Below are 20,145 nucleotides of genomic sequence, written 5' to 3' on the forward strand. Positions count from 1 at the left end.
CAGCCTGTCCAGGTCCCTCTGCAGAGCCTTCCTACCCTCGAGCAGATCAACACTCCCGCCCAGCTTGGTGTCGTCTACAAACTTACTGAGGGTGCACTCGATCCCCTCGTCCAGATCATTGATAAAGATATTGAACAAGACCAGCCCCAAAACTGAGCCCTGGGGAACACCGCTTGTGACCGGCCACCAACTGGATTGAACTCCATTCACCACAACTCTCTGGGCCCGGCCGTCCAGCCAGTTTTTTACCCAGCGCAGAGTACACCTGTCTAAGCCGTGAGACCTAGGAACTCATAAAATGTCACATATTCTGTAGGATGGTACACAGCTTCCCCCAGAAACCTTCGAGAAAATGGTAGTTACATTTGCCCTCTCCCATTCCTACAGCACTGAAGTGATTCTAAGCAAGTTGTTGCTCACTGCAATTGATAGTTAAGCTATTTCATACTTGAGGCCCTTTTAAAACTCTTAAATGTTACACAGTCCTGGTCTGCTCCTCATAAGAAGAGGGATTTTGGTGTGAAAAACTGTTGGAAATCTGGACTGCAAAAAATTAATAGTTTTTTCTTCTGCTATGGACTTGGCTTCTTTGAACATTCCTTTTAAAGTTTGATTATCAATCAGCCCTGCAGATTTTGAGAGGCATCCTGTTTCTCATGTTCAGAGAAGGGCTTACTCATTTTTATGTCTTTATGAAGTAATTCCTCAGACTGTCTTTAGAGCTGCTTTTTTGTGTTCTTACATACAATCTGAGTTTATACAGCATTGTGTCGCTTTTTGCTGCCTATATAATAATTTCTTGGAATACTCTGGTATTTGTGATCTGGGAAAGAAACATCTCTATCATTGTTCCCTTTTAAAGCTTTGGATGGTCAAGATTCATAAGCAAATACATAATTTTAAACATACAGGATGAATTCCACTCAAGCTAGTCATAGGTATCTTATTGAATTGGAGGCATTCACATAATTAGTCCTCAGTATAGGAAAGACATGGACTTGTTGGAGCAGGTCTAGAGGAGGGTCACAAAAATGATCAGAGGAATGGAACACCTCTCCTCTGAAGAAAGGCTGAGAGAGTTGGGGTTGTTCAGCCTAGAGAAGAGAAAGCTTCAGGGAGACCTTATTGCAGCCTGTCAGTACTTCAAGGGGGCTTAATAAAAAAGATGAGTACAGAACTTTTTGTAGGGCCTGTGGCGATAGGAGAAGGAGTAATGGTTTTAAACTAAAAGAGAGTAGATTTAGGTTTGACATTAGGAAGAAATTCTTCACTCTGAGGGTGGTGAAGCACTGGAACAGCTTGCCCAGAGAGGTGGTGGATACCCCATCTGTGGAAACATTCAAAGTCAGGCTGGACGGGGCTCTGAGCAACCTGATCTAGTTGAGGATGTCCCTGCTCACTGCAGGGGGGTTGGACTAGATGACCTTTAGCGGTCCCTTCCAACCCAAACTATTCTATGATTCTATGTTACAAAGTACAAATTTGTACTTCAAGGGAAGCTGAGTTTTATAGAACAAACTCTTAAAAATTTTTGTAACTGAACAGAGGATATTGAGTTAGGTAAATTGCTATAAATACAAAAAGGACATCACTCTCCACAATTTCCTATAGAAATTTGATCTTGTGACTCGTCAAGTAAATGGCAGCTTCAGAGTTCTTGAGCAGAGCTGTGGCTGTCTTGTGACAGAGTAGATGAAGGTAATAATACCAAGAGACCAGCCTTTTGCCACATAAATGTTTGAAATGGGAATATTTTCAGTGCCTTTGCACAAACTGATTCTTACTCGGCACGGGATCATGACCAGTGGACAGCTATGCAAATTTGGAAATACCGTGGTATATCTTGGGGATGGGGAAGAAGGTGACTACAGGTTAACCCAAGCTGGGTCACGGCTGGCATTAATCAGGCATCAAAATTGCAGTGATTCGGTCCTTCAAATTCTGCTCTTTTGTATATGCAAGCAATTCCAAGAACTTTGTGGAACCTGTGGAAATACATGTAAGGTAAAAGCTCTCCCTGAACGTATCAAGAGGTGTTTTGGGTATTTTTTTGGTTAATTAGTTAGTTACAGCTGCAGTGCTCTCAACCATGCAGTAATTAAAATGCATTAACAATATACTCCCTTTTTAGCTGTTTCTCAGTAGACACTGATTTTCAGCAACAGTGTATCAGAAGGATTCCTGTAGCTGTTGTAACAGTATTTACATTTGTCTCTAGAATGATGTTTGGACTTGTAAAATATTTAAATTATTATTTAAACAAAACTGCCTGTGTAAGACTTAAACTGTATTTAAAATAATCCACATTTATAAAATTAAAACAGCTGGTAAACAAAGTCACATTTCTCTATCATGCATTTGTTCTTTTATATAGAACTGTGTGCTCTTCCTTCCAAACTTCCATGGCTGCTACTGGTTCAGAGAGTAAATAGTTCAGCCTGTTAATGTAAATTCATGGATGGCAAATTCTGCGTAGCAAGATTTGCATGAAAGTCAGAACACAGTTGAAGTCTTTTTGTCTTCTTTTTCTTCCTGAGAAGCTATATGTACATGTATACACTGAATTCATAAAGGCCAGGTCAGGGTAACTATCTCTTGATCAAAAGGAGAAGGACTGTCTGCAGTAAGAGCTTGTGGATTGAGATCAAACCAGCCATTTCAAGTTCAGTGCAAGTTTTTACGGGCAAGATAAGCTTCATAAAGAAACTGCTTACAGAGAGTATCTTAACTATTGAAACTTCACAAGTCTTGCTTATTCCTCTGACATACTTGGAACATTAGCTAAACCACATTTTGGGCAATATGGGACAGATTAAATTTCTGCAATTGCTCTTTCAATTAATACTCAAAAGTATGTCGCTGCAATTAACTTTTTGATGAGAACAACTTCAGTATTTATATGTAGGGAACACAGCAGACTGGTCATGGTATGACAATTTCTGCTTAGTGACTTTTTTTTTCTTAGACCACCTTTTTTCTTCTATTTCCATTTTGAAGTGCAATGGGGTAACGTGTAAAGGTGAACAAAGGAGAGGAAGAAAATGTGTCTGTAAAACTGAAATAGCGACGATGCTTGTACTGATGCGAAAATGTGAATTAATGTAGTAATTTCTGATGAAGGTAGCTCTTTATGAAAGTTCATGCTGTACGAATAAATATTTGCAAAACTTGTATTCTCTGGTACTATTAAAAATTAATATATTTAGAAAATAAGTTTCATCTTGTCTCATCTTAGAAAATGTGATGTACTTGCTATTTATGTGGTGTGTTTTTTTAACAGGTCACAACTATGGATATTTCATCTAACAAAGATGAGGAAGAAAACTCGATGCATAATACAGTTGTCCTCTTCTCTAACAGTGACAAGTTCACTCTCCATCAGGTTAGGATAGTAGTTACTGTGTTTTCATTTTGTTTCTCTGCTTTTGATAGGAAAAAAGTAAACTAATGTCCTTGTTAGGAGTTAAATTCTGCAGCAAGCTGGTTGGATTTTACAGTTACATGTTTTCAGAATTTAGTGTCTGGCACGTGTTGAAAATCTGCTGTTTTCTATCATTTCAGGATATGTGCGTAGTTTGTGGGAGTTTTGGCCAAGGTGCTGAGGGCAGGTTGCTTGCCTGTTCTCAGTGTGGTCAGTGTTACCATCCATACTGTGTCAGTATTAAGGTGAGTGCTTTTGTTACATTAAAAAATTGCTTGATTACACTTTTTTCATATTGTTTTTTAATAGCACTTTACTGCCTTTGGTCTTGTGGTAATTAGGGGAGTCATTAACTTGTTAGATATTCATCAGCTAATGTGACCATTATTTGTATGCGACTTGTGAAAGACTTTAATTAAATGTCATTTTATAGTATGCATTGCCTCAAGAGAAATTAACCTTTTTGTAATTTCACAACCATAAATAGCACTGACTATCCAGCAGTTGGTTAAAATAACAGTTTGAGATATAAGCTTAAAACCTAAATACAAGCAGAATTAAAAACAAAGAAAAAAAATTATACTGCATCTTCATTTACTAGGGGTATAAGGTTTAGTTGATTCAATTTGTCTGTTGGCTGTCAGAAGTGACAGCAGTTGGAGTGGTTGATTAATACATTTTACATTCATTAATCTAGGAGAGAATGTGTGAAAATTAAATTTGAATGGTATGAGATGACTTAGCAAGCACATAATAAGCTATTTACTGCAATATAAACATACACTCTTTATTATATAAGTACATCTATGTAAAAGCGGGATTTTTTTAAACATGTCACAAAACTTCATTTTAAATGTACTTTACTAAATTCCATATGCGTATTTCATGCAACTATAATTTGGCTTTGCTTTTATATACTACTCTTACGTTATATATTCATTACAATAAATTAGTCGTTTGCTTCAGATGACTAAAACCCCAGAACTGGTTATCACGATAATTTAGGAAAGATACAGGATTTGTGGTGACCTGAATCCTGGCTTTGCTACATAGCTGAAAAAAAGCAGCCGTGTGTTCTCTTTCTTCCCTACAGAACCAGCTACTCTTATAAGGAGTAAACTGTCCTACATGTAGATCCAGTGCAGTATATATTCTCCGGTATGCTAGTTCTTCTGAAGAAATAATGTTCTGGAACAGTATCAGCTATCAGTAATTACAGTTCCTTTCTGTTTAATCCATTCCCATTTATTGAAGCTTCAGAAAGTCTAATTCATAAACAGCTACTTGTGATGTAGTAGTGTGCACAGAAGAGCATCCCGTGCTCCACTGGCCAGACCTTAATTTATACAACGATCGCACTTCATAGAGCAGTTTTCAAATAATTTTCACCTTGCCATTTGCAGATTACTAAAGTGGTGCTTAGCAAAGGTTGGAGGTGCCTGGAGTGCACAGTGTGTGAAGCCTGCGGGAAAGCGACAGATCCAGGAAGACTGCTTCTCTGTGATGACTGCGACATCAGCTACCACACGTACTGCTTAGATCCACCCCTGCAGACGGTTCCAAAGGGAGGCTGGAAGTGCAAATGGTGTGTTTGGTTCTGGGGTCAGAAATACTGACTGCTGGCCTCTTTTGTTTCTTTTTGTCACTTTGTATTTGCAATCTCAATTGAACTATAATAGTGTTTTAGTTGTATTTGTCAGGTGTATTAAACAAAGGAAACAAGATACTTTTGAATTGTTCATTCAATTACCGATTTAGTAGGGAAACTGTTATCTCCTTTAGTACTTGGTTTTTAGCATGAAGAAACAGTAAGTAGAGATGGACAAAATTTTTCTTTTGAAACTCTTGGCCAAAAAAAAATCCAATTTACATTCATTGGAACGTTCATTCCAGCGTGCAGTTGGAAAAATCAATGGTTACTTCAACAAATTGTTCTCAAAATAAAGTGCTCTGAAAACCATTCATGTTACTTGGGTGAAACGCAGACTAGACCTCTCACATGGTTAAGTCTCCGTATCTCAAAGTGAATGGCAACTGGAAGCAGGAACTCCTTTGACCTGTTGAGCTGCTACAAACACCCATCTGCCTGTTTTTGCAGATTGAAAGGACTTCTTACTTAGGAACTTTCTTTAAAAAGTATAAAAAATGTTGGTAATTTTCAAAATCTCAATAATACATTTTCATTCAATTAAAGTATTGTTCGACCTGAAATGAGTTTTCCTCTCCCTCCCCCGAAGTGGTTAGTGAACTAAAACTTAATTATGTATCCAGTTCTAAGTAGGAGGGTTTTAAAGCCACAAAATAGTCTTCCTGTGAACTGAAAGTAATCGATCATTTTGTCTGTTCTGCAGGTGTGTTTGGTGCAGACACTGTGGAGCAACTTCTCCAGGTTTAAGATGTGAATGGCAAAATAATTACACACAGTGTGCTCCCTGCGCAAGTTTGTCTACCTGCCCAATCTGCTATCGCACTTACAGGGATGAAGAGCTTATAATTCAGTGTAGACAATGTGATCGGTAAGGATTTCTAATATTTACAGGTTTTTCCTGTTTAAGGCTTATTTTAATTTTTTTCCCCTAATGTAAAAGCATAAAGATGAAGGGAATGGTCTTGTGGTAAAGAGCACTGGATTGAGTCTCAGAAGTCTCTTATTACTTCATTCCTAGTTGTACCACAGACTTAATTATATGACTCTGGGCAAATTCATTAATCACTGCGTGCCTCATTTTCCCTCTCTGTAAAAATAAAACTAATTTACCTCGCAAGACTATTGTTGTGAGGCTAAATCTAGATTACATTGTATGAAGTAAGTAGTTAAAATGATTGCAATATAGGGAGAAAATTATGATACTATGGCATATTTGCTTCCAGGACATTGTTTTATAGAGATTTCCTTCCTGTGAAGGGAAATAGGTAATCTGATACTGTATATACAGTATTTAACACACACCACCATAAGGGAATGCTATATATGGAGAACCTGATTCATCATTTCTCACTAAAAGAATTTAAACTAAACAAGTATTTTATGTTTACTTGGACCATATACTGATATTTGGGTCTCCTAAAACACCACATATTTCCTTTAAATTGTATTTTTTCCCCCACTTAATTTCTAGATGGATGCATGCAATCTGTCAGAACTTAAACACAGAGGAGGAAGTGGAAAACATAGCTGATATGGGTTTTGACTGTACCATTTGTAGGCCATACATACCACCAACAAACGGTAAGACGACAATTGAAACCAATGGCAGGATTGCACACTGCAATAAATAGGTTTGGGAATGCGTTACGGTTCTTTTCTCTGGTGGAGATTTGGCTCATGGCAGAAGTAAGATTTTTCATGTTAATTTTAAGGGCCCTTCTGGAAGTGTCCTCAGCTCTTTCGCACCCTCTAGTGATTGGCTGCAAGGCCAAAGAAAACCTAGCAGAGGGAATTCTGGATAGATTATTGAAGATAATTTGGGTAAATGACTAAAAGCATTTGGTATTGAAAGGCATCTCACTTTGTCAAGAGGAAGGAAGAAAGCCCAGTTTTCTGAAGTTCTTAACTGCAGAAGAATCTGAAAATCAATTCTAAGCAGAAAAACTTTCTGTATTTCAGTACTTCAAGGCTGTCTGAAGCAGCAGTAGCTGTGACAACAATCTGTATAAGCATTTTTCCCATCCTCCCTCATGTTTTATTAATGCCATTCCCTCAGCTCTCCTAGTATTGAAGACCAGTGCTTCCCTCCCTAGCTGCAGTCTTTAAAAGAATTCACCATACTTTCCTGCTCAGGAGTTGCCACTTTCTTGTTGATATGTATAGTCCTTTCTGATGAACTTTGCTCTTCTCCACACGTTATCAGTGAATATATAGATATACCAACTTCTTCATTAGGCTGTATAACATAGTTCTATAGCAGTGGTACTTCAGGAGCTGAGGTTACTGCAGTTTCCTCTTTAAGCACAGCTACAGCATCTGGTTCTGTGGGATGGTACTGGTTAATGTTACTGCGAGTGGCCTGTCAGCAATTAGATTGGCCTGTTATGTGATTTATGGTCTTGCTACAAGGGTGGTATCCCAGGTCTGTTTTCTCTGCATGTCAACTCACAGGAGTTTCTGCTTCAGTCTGCTACTTCAACAGAGCATTGACACCTATACCTAGAGGAATAGCATGTTGAGGTATTTGCATTAACCCTTTCTTGGGGTATCATGAGAGTATGGTAGGAGGAAGGTACAAGAACTAAGCAAATGTTTCAAGAAATATTTGTATCCACCAAGATGATGTCAGTAAGATTGGCTTTCCTGATCAAGACTGAAGATACCATGAGGCATGTGTTTGAGAGTTCTGCCAAGAAAAGTTCAATAGAGCATCTAATGTCCCTTTACACTGGCATGTCCTCATAACAGCGTGGCAGTAATTGTAACTTACTGAGGTGACATTGGGGGTTTATATACTCCCTCGTCAACTACACATGGTTGTGAAACTCTCCCAAGTATCCCACTTTTATCACTATTAGAAATAAGAATGACTTATGCTTATGTATTTCTACAAGTCACTTCATTTTTGAGATCTGCTTTCACAAATTCAAAAAGAAAGTTTTTGTAAGTGGGAAAACCAAGAAACTGGCAGATATAACACAGACTTTTGTTTATTTTGATAATAAGCTTTGGGCATTTAAAACAAAAAGGTCCAAGTAAGAAATACTGCCTCTTCCTTTCTCCTTCAAGCTGGCATAGCTACCTTTTAAAGATAATCAAAGCCCATAATATGTGAGATGGAACAACTTCACAAGATGGTATCAGAGATGTTTCACTTCCAGGCCTAAGCTGGCCCCTGAGTTAGTCCTTCCTGCACACCTTCATGAAGTTGTGTTGTTTAGGTTTGTCTTACGAGGAATAGGAACCAGTCCTGCAAGACCTGTAAGGGAGTTCCCAAGCTTTCTTTGCAGGGTTTTTTCACCTTTTTTTACAAGACAAGTTTCTCTTATTCTTTCATGTTTTGACTCAGTATATGTAATACCTCTTTAACGTGTATGTTTGACAGTTGCATGTCTGAATATGTCATTTGATGCATGTTCATAGAAATACTTGCATGTACTTTTATATTAAATGTTTCGGTCTTTCATTAATTCTTCTACAACTTCTTTGAAAATTTTCTATAATTTTTTGTTTCAAGGTGAGAACAATTAGTGTTTGATAAACTTAGAGAAACAAATGTTAGTTAACAGTAGAAAGCTTCTTAAAATGTACCATATTGTGGGATTCTTTTTGGGATGGTTCTTGCCCTTTCCATTTGATGTATCACAGATGTGTTGCAAGTATTATTACAAGCTTTTTAACTACTTTTTTTCTAGAAGAAGCAAGAGGCCCTCAACCTAGTAAATTACCAATACATTGCAGGTTTACTGTTGGTAAAGAGTAAATATTTCCAGCATGTAGGTATTGAGAAAGAGCTTCCATTTTTCTTGCTTCAGAAAATGGAAACTTGTATTTGTAACAGCTCTTCCCTATCTCCTCTTAAGAACATCAGATGCATACCTGATAATCTTACAAAGTCATCTTCTTCAGGAAACAGAAATAAAAGATAGGTTTTTTCTGCTTGAACATACATAAATATCAAAAGCTAGAATGTGGTAAGATTTGCTCCATAAACCTTCATTACTAGATTCTTTTGAAATAATCATCTCTGATCAGTGTTTCATCAGGTTCCTTTTAGTATGGTCTCAAGTTATAACATATGTCCCCCAGCGTATTGCTGTGCCTTGTAGAAAATTTTTTCTAGTTTAGATTGCTTGTATATTATAATGACTGGGTACTAGCAGCTGCTCTAGGTAGCAGCAGCTTTTCTTCTGTGCTGTAATTCCTGCACATTCAGGAGAGGTGCGTGCATCTCTCATCTACGTTCACTCCTAGACAGGCGATTCTTGACCATCTACCCATCACTTCTGCCTTTCTATCGTTTGCCCTTGTATGTCATATGTCCCATCTGCAAATTTCATCCCTTCCTCACTCCCATCCTCTCTCCATCCACATAACTCCAGCTTCCTCCTCCCTTAGTGCTGTTTTTCTTTCTCTGCAGGAGGCAAAGGGACCAGCTCTGCCTGGTTTTCTTTAGCTAGTTACAACTGATCCGGTAACAGTTTCTGGTAGCTGCCAGAGTGCATGTATTCCTCCTGTGGCTCTAGTAAGCATGCCCACAGAGGCAGTGAGGAGTTCATATCACTTACTAATTCAGAGATGCTCAATACTGCCAGTGATACGCATATTATGGCTGGGAGCCTCTGTTGTACAGTTTTCATGAAACTGAGTTAAATTTTTCTTCATTCTGAAACTTAATTCTATGTACTTTACAAATACAGGATACAAAAGCAACATAATACTATGTGTTAAGAAATTAAGTTTGGAATTTTTTTATTATTTAGCACGTTTATTGTGTCAACTCTTATGGTCTTGTAAGTTACTGTATTTACAAAGAAATCCCTGCATCATGCACACAGTTAGGCAGGCATCCAATAGTGCTCTGTTAGTGTTGTGTTTCTACATCAACCATGTTGCTCTGTCCCTTATGCTGACTTAATTTATTCCTAGAATTGTTCTTTTCTATTACAGCCTTACAAATGGCAGCTCCCTTTCTTTTTGAAACTCTGATTCTTCTCATCGTGTTGTATTCTGTGCAATTATTTGTTTTCAACTGAAGCTACTAAATGCTGTATGATATTCAGCATGTTTAAACCCTTTTGCAAATGAGCGTAATAATTTTGGTTAAGCTTCAGCTAAGTGCCTCAGAAAGCACTTTTTTGTTCAATTTTTAATTTTTTTTCCCCCTTGAACAGTCTTTCTCTAACAGTACTCTGTTTCTCTGATATCCACTTGATTGATTTTATTCCTTAATCTGCACTCTAATTAGCTCCTTTCCTGCAAGCCTGTTTGATACTGTCTTCAAACACTGTTTGTGCAGCTTTTGTGAGTCGGTCTCTGAAGGCCTCACCTCTGTCTCTGTCAGCTTGTTTATTTGACTATTTCAACTCTATTCAGTCTCCAAAGCTAAAATTGTTCACAATCTGAGCTGGACCAGAAGAATGCTCCCTGTTGTTTGACTTCTAAATAAGGATTTCAAATTCCCATTCACAGCTGTCTTTCTGAATTTTTTGTTTACCTTAGATTCCAATTCAAGAATTGCTCTCTCTGTCTTAAAACCTCTTGTAAATTATAACCAATTAAATGAACAGATGACGTCTTATTCCATTTTGAGTATTTCTTACAATCTGCCTTTTTTCTGTTGTTTCAAGTCAGTGATTTTGAGTATTTTCCATCCTGCAGCTTGTCCCATATTTTTTTGTTTCCATCCAGCTCAGTGTCTCTTTCAAAACCTCATTTTCGATTTCTTGTCTTCCTTGTCTTTTCCTTCCATTCCCGTGTATCAGTTTTTCAGTAATTCTCATAGGCTGCTTTCATCTACTAATTGCGTGGAATATTGGTTTTCTGTAGGTTATATACTTCAGTTACACCTTACGTAAAACTTTGAAAGGACCGTAGTTTTTGAAGGCAGACTTTCACTTTCCTTAAATTTTTTTATATGCTTAGACACCATCCTCTAGATTTTGTATTCATTATTATATTTAGCAAAGAATTTGTGTGTTACTTGGAAGCTTTTGTGCTTTTCCTAGTCTTGCCCCTGACTTGCATATTGTCAGCAGCAGCTCACGTACAGTGGTCTGCATATCTGAGAAACACTCAACCTCCCACACGTGCTTTGCCTCAGTGGTCTCATCTTGCGTGGCAGATGCAAAGTAAATACTCCAGATGTTTGTCTGAGTCTTAAATTCAGTGTGGATAAGATTTCTAGGCAAAAAAAGTGTGGATAAACTTGACTGTGGTAATGCTAACTGTGCCAAACTAACAGGTCTTCTGATTCTAGTTCTCAGTGTTTGTGAGATAGAAGCTTCTAATTTTTACTTTACTTGCTCTGTCTACATAATCCCTGTAAAGTCACTACTAATACTAAAAGTCTAGTCTGCACATCACAGGTTAGTGAAGTGTGATTATACGGTTATAGTAATTAAGGCAGATGGGAAGAGCATTTCTACCCACGACAAGAGTAGCCTAGTGTTGTAGGACATTTTGATCATTATTTGTTCCACTGCTTCCCTGAAGCACACAAGCTGTAGTTTTTAAATTGAGTTTCTGCTGTTCCATTTATCAATATTCTTATCCTGAATAAGAATTACCCTATCTAACTTCAACAAGTCATGTATCATCTGTTCTCAGATATATCAGCCTTACTTTGTTTCTCGTATGTGTTGTATGAGAGACCTGACAGCATAGACATAGCTGGAATCTTGTGTGCAAAGCTGTTGGAGTGTGCCTGCCCCTCCTTGGGGAAATAGAACAGTGCTCGATGCCCAATTCACAAAGCCTTCCCATTTTTCACACTTAGGTTAGCAAAATCTGGACGTCATGACTAGTGTAGAGCTTACTTTCCAATCCAGTAGATCCAGTGTATTCATTTGCCCTTGGTCCAGTAGAAGGAGGTCGTTTGCCATCGAGTTCAGTGCTGTTCTAATGCCATTCTTGGCCCTAGGAAGTTGGAGAACTTCAGTTTGTATTAGGCTTGTTTTGTAGTCACATCTTCTGTGGCGCTGAAAAGCACTTTATTTTAAAGGTGCTAGTGAATGTTGCCAACAGTATAAATTAGGGAGTTTAACAGAACTATTTGAAGGAAAATTAATTGATAGTTTCAGTTTAAATCAAGTCACCATTTTTAAAAGTTGAAATGATTTTCCTTATATTTTTCAGTGCCTTCTTTGGACTGTTGTGATTCATCAGTTGGAACTCAGATTATTTCAAAATCAAAAGAACTAGGTAAAGAATATAAATGCTTAATCTTTGATCATTTAGCGTATTTTAAGGGTATATTTTTACATGAGACAAAAATTCCTTTTTCTATGATTTTATAACACACAGCATTAACTATCCTTCAGTTACCGCAGCATGCTTTTCTTTTTTTTTTTCTCATTCTCTCTTCTTTCTTCTCCTTTGCCTGCCATACCTGCAGTATAATAATTACTTTAAATTATGCTTTAATCCTGCAGACTTAGTTGCTTGCCTTAATATTAGCAGTGATAACACAGTGGGGTTGAGTCAAGCATGTACACGAATGTTTACAGGCTCGAGCTGTGGGAGGACACAACTTTTCTGTATTTGTCTGGTTTGCGCTAGGAATTTATAATCTTGACAATATTCACAAGTCACTTTATATAATGATAGTACCCAACAGCTTCCATCATGTTAGGACAGCTTCCATCACGTCAGAATTTTTTTCCATTTGATACCGCACAAATGTAGTTCTGAGAGAAGGTTCTCCCTTCGAATCTTCAGTCTGAAAAAGACTATCCAATTTTTCTAAAGCAAACACTCTTTTTTAGTTCAACGTAAGAAAAGTCATCATTGTGTTTGGACCAGCTGTGTTTTGAGGTGTGAGATGTTACATAAGAAAATATTTTTGGTTAAAGGGAACAAAAGTTATGATGTTTATATGTTTTCAAAAACTGTGTTATCAAATCATTATTTAAGTGGCTCCAAAGAGCAGAAGCATCATTGCAGCCTCTTCATTATTTGGTAATTCCCTGAAAGTTCCCAAACCCCCACTTGCAGGGCCCCAGCACAGGTGACAGCGCCTTTCTACATGGTGAATTAAGGAATGTTAGAGTTTATCTGTAGACTCAATTGTCATGTAACAGCTTGAGGAAGAAGCAGTCCTGCAGGTCTTGGGAGACTTGGGTTCTACACATGATTTCCAGTTTGATCTTGAGCAGCTCACTTGATAGAAATTGGTTTTTGTCTGCCTGTAAAATAGGGCTAATAACTTTCCTGAGTTAGCAAGAGTTCTGGGAGGCTTAAGGTCATTAATAAGATGAAGGTACAGTGCTGAGGGCTGGATGAGAGCCTTGGCCGATAAGCAACAGGGACTCAAAGTAAGACTTGTGCAGTTTTCTGTGAGTGCCAGGGGTACAGAAATACCCTGCAAGGCACCAGTTTCCATAATCAAGTCATTCTTTCTAAGGAGTCCTTGATGAAAGTTGTTTTGTAGCAATATAATGGATTGTTGCTGAGTTTGGCATCAGAGACTGAATTATAAAGCTGTAACTGTAACGTGTAAGACAGTATCAGATATCTCTGTTTTATTTATACCAATTTCCTCACTCATGAATCAGCTCCATACATGCGGATTATTAACTCTTAAAACTGCTATTCCTAAAAATCTAAAACTTGTAAATTAAAGAGCTTTATATTGCTGTTATGATTCATTTAACTTTTATAGACCCACCGAAGACATACACCCAGGATGGAGTCTGCTTGACAGAATCGGGCATGTCTCAGTTACAGAGCCTAACTGTTACAGTACCGAGAAGAAAACGGACGAAACCAAAGCTTAAACTGAAGATTATAAATCAGAACAGTGTGGCTGTGCTTCAGACACCCCCAGATGCCCAGTCAGAACACTCAAGAGATGGGGAGATGGATGACAGTAGAGGTAGCAGTCTGCTTTTGGCATGTCTTGTATTTTGAAGTGTTGCAGTACATGTGTGTATTGCAGATATCCCTGGGAGTTTTCATTATACTGATACTCGTATGTTCGGTACAGAATGCTCTATGGAAATTACTTGAACAATAGTCATGGCTCGTTGCCCATTTCAGGGATTTTTCTTGTTGTTGTTCTGTTATGGGTCATCCATCCTATAGGAAACTCACCTTTCTAAGGCTGGCAACAGTGGAAATACAAGTTGCCTTTTTGTCTAATCCTTGGGTTACCTGTGGGAAATATTGCGCACTCACTGCGTACAAGTGTATTTGAGGCTCTCAAATTTAGTGCAAGCGCTATTTGAAAGTGGTAATGTTGGCTCAGCAAAGCAACGTCTAGATCACTGTGAAGCTGGTATTTAAAACAAAGGGGAAAGTGGAGTAAAAAGCTCTTTGCTGAGAGTTTCTTTTTTCTGAAAGAACTAAGGTGGGCTGAGCTGAGAGTCAGAGGAAAAAAACAATTTCCTTGTATTTCCGTAGACGAAATGAACGTTTTGTTTGTCCTCATCTCCAAAGTAGAATCTAATCAGAACTTGAGTTTGGAAGTGAATTCTGGGTGTTGCTCTAGTTGAAGTAGATGACGCTGTATGTACAGTCCTACTGAAGGATTTCAGGTTCCAGGATGGGGTCTTCGTGTAGTATGGAGGGAGGGGAAGATGTAATGTGTTTTTGTGGCCTCCAAGGCTGCTGAGAGATGAAGGGATCTGGGCTAACGCTTGCCTACCCAAACACATCCCTGTGTATGGGGATGACATTTCAGTCAATGGTAGAAGCCTTTGGGAGAGCTCCTTCTATCACAAGTCTAGACATGGAGCAAAGATCCGTGTGTCCCAGGGCCACCAGTACTTGTCTCATCTGCTTCCCTCGCAGCTGAGCAAGCACAGCAGCCCCAGCCAGAGGAGAACAAAGGTGGGAGATGAGAGTGGGAAAAGCATGTAGGAGCAGCCAGCCCCACTCTTCAAATCCCCATCCTTCAGCACTAGAAACAGCAGCCAGTATGGTGCAATACCATTGTCCTGTCCTCTTTGCCGTGGTCTGGCTGTACATCCTGATAAGCGTGGTGGTAGAATAGGTGTTAATCCATGGCCTGGGGAAAGGCTTACTTAAATGGCAGGTGTGAAAGTCATTACATTAGTCATGCAGGTGTCTGTTACAAGAGGAACACAGAAACATAGGCACCCCACCTCACCACAGTCTAAAGTGCTTTCTGTTTATGCAACATTGCCTCGTTGTTAATCAGATTAAATGTCATAAGAAGCTTTTTTTAGATACAGAGAGTGTACTTGAGATAACTGGGTAGTTGAACCATCAATGGTGCAGTTTCAGTGTTAACTTGTTGATATAAGTATTGATACCGTTGTTTGGTTAGCACATTCTTACCGGCTGCTGTTGAATAGAAGTGTGGGGGTTTTTCATAATAGCTTCCCTTTATTTGTTAATAACCTTTAAAACAGTTAACTAGTTTTTCTTTCATTTCCTTCAGTATTCCTGGAGTTTGATACATTATCCTAGCATTACACTGACTCTTAAATTTCATCTCATACTTTCATATAGTCCATCAGGTGGGTTGTTGAAAGCAAAAAAGCTTTTGATTTTGGTTTGAAGGCATCAAGATAGAGAATTAACCACTTCCTTTGTTGTTCTTTTTCAGTGGTTAATCTTCTTTACTTTTACAAACGTGTGCCTGTTTTCCATATAACTTTGTCTAACTTCATTATCTGCTTGTTGACTTTTATAGGTACCCGTTTTCAACTAGATAACAAGATCTATAAATGTAATAAGAGTATGAAAGGGAGAGCCAAAGCTTCCACAGACTTTTAATTTCAGTTCTGATCGCCTTTCGTTGCCTTTTTGAGAGTTAGAGCGCATTCATGTATGTGATGGTAACAGCACAGCAGGTACACGGTAGATTGGCTGGATTTCCTGGAAACTCTACATGGTATGAGCATCAGGATGAATAAAGCTGTGATTGGAGCAACATAGTGTAGTAATTCCAGGCAAGCAGGAAGAACCCTTACTTCGACTCTAAAGTTCCAGGTGGAAAAAAGGGGCTGTATTTGAGAAAACTGAGCTTGTGGCAATTTTGTTACCATCTCATCTGTAGGCTTTCATCAGGTTTGGCATTTCATCAGGTGTTCCACATTTTAAAATCCACTTTGAAAGTTCAGCTTGCTTTGGGAGCTTCAGCTTTGGTAGACTTAATGTGGCTCTTCTGCTACTATTTGTAGAGCTATGCTTCATAAGTAAATGGGAAGGACCACTGTGGGGTTTAGCATCCAGCATACTGCTTTGTGTAGCAGGACACGTTAGCGCTCAAGCAGGTTTCTCTTCTGCCAGAAGTTGACACATTGCAAAGACGGTTCACCCCTGCTCTTAAGGGGAGGAGGGAATTGGCTGTGGTAGTCAGTGGGGACTGCCTTTGCCAAGCCACCAGCTTTGTTGGTAGAAGTCAGAAAAGTCTTCATTGATGGGAAAGTCTGGTCTGTGACCCAGCTTGTGGAAGAGCAAGGGTTATAGTTCTACCACAGCAGAAGTGGTATGAAAGAGTCCAGCTATGTCTGTTACAACAGTATTTCTCCTTCTTACAACTGTATGTCATTTTAGACCATAGAGAATTATACACTTAAATCCAAAGCAGGGAATCGGAATTCCAATATCTTTTCAGAGCCAAGAGTGTGTTTAACATGCTTCAAAAGCTTTACAACAAAATGAAGATATAAGGTCATTATTATATTGACATTTTGGAGATATCAGAAACAGAATTAACTCAATCTCTCTTCAACACCAAAGGCTTTTTAATGCCATCATACTTTACATCTGTTTCTACCCTGCTTTCCCCCAGAATATAAACTCAAACTCAAAATTACAGTCTTCATCTTCAAGGCTGAGTAATTCCTTTGGGCTGAATTTTCTACTATGTAAGTCAAACTCGTCTGCATAGATAAGTCTGCTTTCAGTCAGTCACACAGCTTAAGGTCAAGAACTCTCCAAACTAAGAGTCATTCTACATTACCTTCCAAGTGCAGGCTGCAGTTTTTCAGTCTGTCTTCTTAATAAAAAAAAGCCTTACCAAACAAAACTTAGGAGGACAGTAAACAAAGTGAAGTATATCTCATGTGTTAAGTTGTATCCATATTACATGATGTATGGCTAGAAATTGCTTCGACACTTAGAAAATGTGATAGCACAGGCTTCTGAAAGGGGCGACAAAAAAATTTCTCTGATTCACGTATAGTAACTATAGCATTTATTCTCTGGTTTTGTGTAGACATCATCTCGCAGGAAATGTATGTATATACTGGGTCTCTATGTATAGATAGGGTGGGTTTCCCAAAAGTGTTTAGAGAGTATGAATATCTAGCACCCTTTTGAAAAATCTGTCATTCTCAGTTGGTTTCTCAGAAATGAGTCAGGTGTAGAAATTTTGGAAGAATATCTTTGTTCCCTTTTCCAGTTAAAGTTACCATTGCCTCTTTTCTGCAGAAGGTGATCTTATGGATTGTGATGGAAAATCAGATTCCAGCCCAGAACGGGAAGCTGTGGATGATGATACCAAAGTGGCAGAAGGAGCTGATGGGATTAAAAAAAGGAAGCGAAAACCATATAGACCTGGTAGGAGACAATAATTTATAGTATAGTGTGTCCCTTGTTTCTTTTAATAGGGTTTTTTCTGTATAATAAAAAAAAAAAAAATTAGAAAACAGTATGGAATTCTGAAGTATTCTACTGCTAATTGTTGATTCTAGATTTTTTTTTTCCCCTGTTCTGTTTAAAATAATTTTTAGTCCTCTTATCAAAATACATTTCCAAAGGTTGCTCCTCAGCAGTATGCCTGTTCTTAGTATGCTGTCAATTACTGGTTAGTAGTTCAAATCTATACCTTGTATTGATTCGTAACTTGATAGGAAAATGTACCATATTTATATAATTGATGAAGGCCAGTTTTTTTGTGTGTGTATGTATGTATGTATATCTGGCAATATCTGAACTTCAGAGAACTTTTTGCAGGTACCTTACTTATTTTTCTGAAATACTTGGTAAGAGTAATTTACTAAATATTTGCAGACGACTTCCGGCAGTGAATTTTAATGAATTCAGTTATTGGATCAATGCATTTATTTTAATTTATTAGTGCAGTCGACTCTTAGTTCTGTGGATTAACTGTGTGTCCTGGGTGCAGAAACACTTGAGCTGTTTCCAGGCAAAAAAAGCTAGAGGTACCTAAGTGACTCCATAGGAAGTAGCTCTGATTCATTAGGGCTAAAACTGAACCCAAGGTAATAAGCTCTGCTGAGGCACCGCCTGGCTTTTTGAAGAGCCCATGTATCACATACCTTGGTATGTCTCAGAATCTGTGTTAACGTGTTGGTTTTGTGTTTCATTATGCAGCCTCCCACTACTGGGATGAGAAGTTGATTGTAGTCTTTGCAGTCACAAATACTGTTTTTGCCAGTCACACCCATCCTGCTTGCTGTAACAGGCCATATCCTCTGATGATGAAGATAGTAGGGGAGGAGAACAGAGGCAATGAAATGATTGAGGTGGTGCAGGCAAGGAATACAGTAAAGGAAGGAAAGGAAGCAGGAGTTATAACATGGTCCAGTTTCTCTTGCTTCTCTCTCAGCAGCTAATCAGATCTCTACCACCTTTTACCCTGCCCATGTCATTTCCCACACTGCTGAGCAAGAGCCCTGTCTCAGCAGGTCATGCCCATGTGCATATTGCCTTCCATCATGGGCCCACCCTGGGGAGATGGTGGTACAAACCCACATCACTTAACAGAGACTTGCTTTTTCTCTACAAGTAATGTACCTCAACAAGCCATTTATTTCTACTGCTGGGTCCTCAAGAGAGTTTCATTTGTTCGGAGTGGTTTTGGATCATGAGTTGAGCAGCCATCTATTAATTTTCTGCAGCCACCAATTTCCCTGAAAAACGAAACAAACCTGAATCTGATGCATGTACACTCATACCACACCAACCGTAAAGGATCAGGAGCACCGCAGTCAATCTCTAGTGAAGGTTTCTGGAGTTTCAGGCAGTGTGATGTTGATTAATTATCTTTTTATTTTGTGATATGTCCTTCTCTAGTACCGTCATCTGGAGTGGTGGGCTCTCTAGGGCAATTTGTAGAGTTTTTTTGTGGTCCTTTAAGGTTCTTTAATAGGTTTCATTTGGTAGATTGACTTCTAATTCTAGCAATTCATCAGCTTGCCAAGGGAGGGGAAAACCAACATCTGAAAGTTGCCAGGTTTGGTGATTTGAACTTCTTGTGGATGTTTTTACAGTCCTAAAATTCTGGTCCGTTTTGATAATTACATATATGCCCACTGAGACATTAAAATTCAGAAATGTTTCGTAAAACTCTGAATGAAAACTCCTCAAGTATCTCAGATTCATTCCCAGACCTCTACAGATGCAGTAGTCCCCTTTACCTTCAGAATAATCTTGGCTCTCATTCTTACTATGAAACATAGTTTTAATCAATATACTGAATTTTTGCTTCCTTGTTAGGTATTGGTGGATTTATGGTACGTCAGAGAAGTCGTACGGGGCAGGGGAAGACTAAAAGATCTCTCTCCAGGAAAGATTCTTCTGGATCTGTTTCTGAGCAGTTGCCTGGCAGAGATGAAGGTAAGTGCAGAAACTTGTTTTTAAATTTTTGTTCATGCTTAATGCAATCAAAATAATGCAACTCATCAACATACAAATCTTTCCAGAGATGTGCTACAAAGGAAAAATTTTTTTGTGTTTGTCATGATGGCTTTATTAATTCAACTGAAAATACTCATTCCTACGTACTTGTAGTTTCAGCAGAGCCTATGATTTACAAAGAAACTGAAACAATGAATTGCAGGCTATTGTGGGAGATAAATAGTGAGGATTATAAGGACTGCTGTATTGTGTCAGAGCTCTGTTTAGTCTAGCTTTGACCAATAGAAGACAGAAAGAAGTGTAAGAAATGAGGTAGGTTTAGAGCAATCCTTTTTCTGATACATCTTCTTCCAGATGTAGTCCTGATCCAGAGGTGACTTCTGGACCATCAGTTTTAATATTCACCAGTGTTCCATGTTCCACAAATGTGTCTGATACTTTTATGTACCTGTTTATGCTCTGGAAAATCTTATATTAGTGAGTTCAACAATATACTATT

The 20,145-nt window shown here is 38.4% G+C and overlaps 1 protein-coding gene across 1 annotated transcript in view; it reads left to right on the plus strand.

The window, feature by feature from the left end:
- KMT2C (lysine (K)-specific methyltransferase 2C) overlaps positions 1 to 20,145 on the plus strand; it is a 207,448-nt gene that overhangs the window by 135,564 nt on the left and 51,739 nt on the right. Inside the window, exons 16-24 of the mRNA XM_009322507.1 lie at positions 3,281 to 3,382; positions 3,562 to 3,666; positions 4,825 to 5,006; positions 5,773 to 5,937; positions 6,541 to 6,650; positions 12,207 to 12,272; positions 13,732 to 13,944; positions 17,475 to 17,603; positions 19,506 to 19,625. Coding sequence (XP_009320782.1) covers positions 3,281 to 3,382; positions 3,562 to 3,666; positions 4,825 to 5,006; positions 5,773 to 5,937; positions 6,541 to 6,650; positions 12,207 to 12,272; positions 13,732 to 13,944; positions 17,475 to 17,603; positions 19,506 to 19,625 — 1,192 coding nt within the window. The remainder of the gene's footprint in view (positions 1 to 3,280; positions 3,383 to 3,561; positions 3,667 to 4,824; positions 5,007 to 5,772; positions 5,938 to 6,540; positions 6,651 to 12,206; positions 12,273 to 13,731; positions 13,945 to 17,474; positions 17,604 to 19,505; positions 19,626 to 20,145) is intronic.

The sequence above is a fragment of the Pygoscelis adeliae genome, unplaced genomic scaffold (genome assembly GCF_000699105.1).
Source record: "Pygoscelis adeliae isolate BGI_AS28 unplaced genomic scaffold, ASM69910v1 Scaffold123, whole genome shotgun sequence".
In the NCBI taxonomy this organism is placed as follows: Eukaryota; Metazoa; Chordata; class Aves; order Sphenisciformes; family Spheniscidae; genus Pygoscelis; species Pygoscelis adeliae.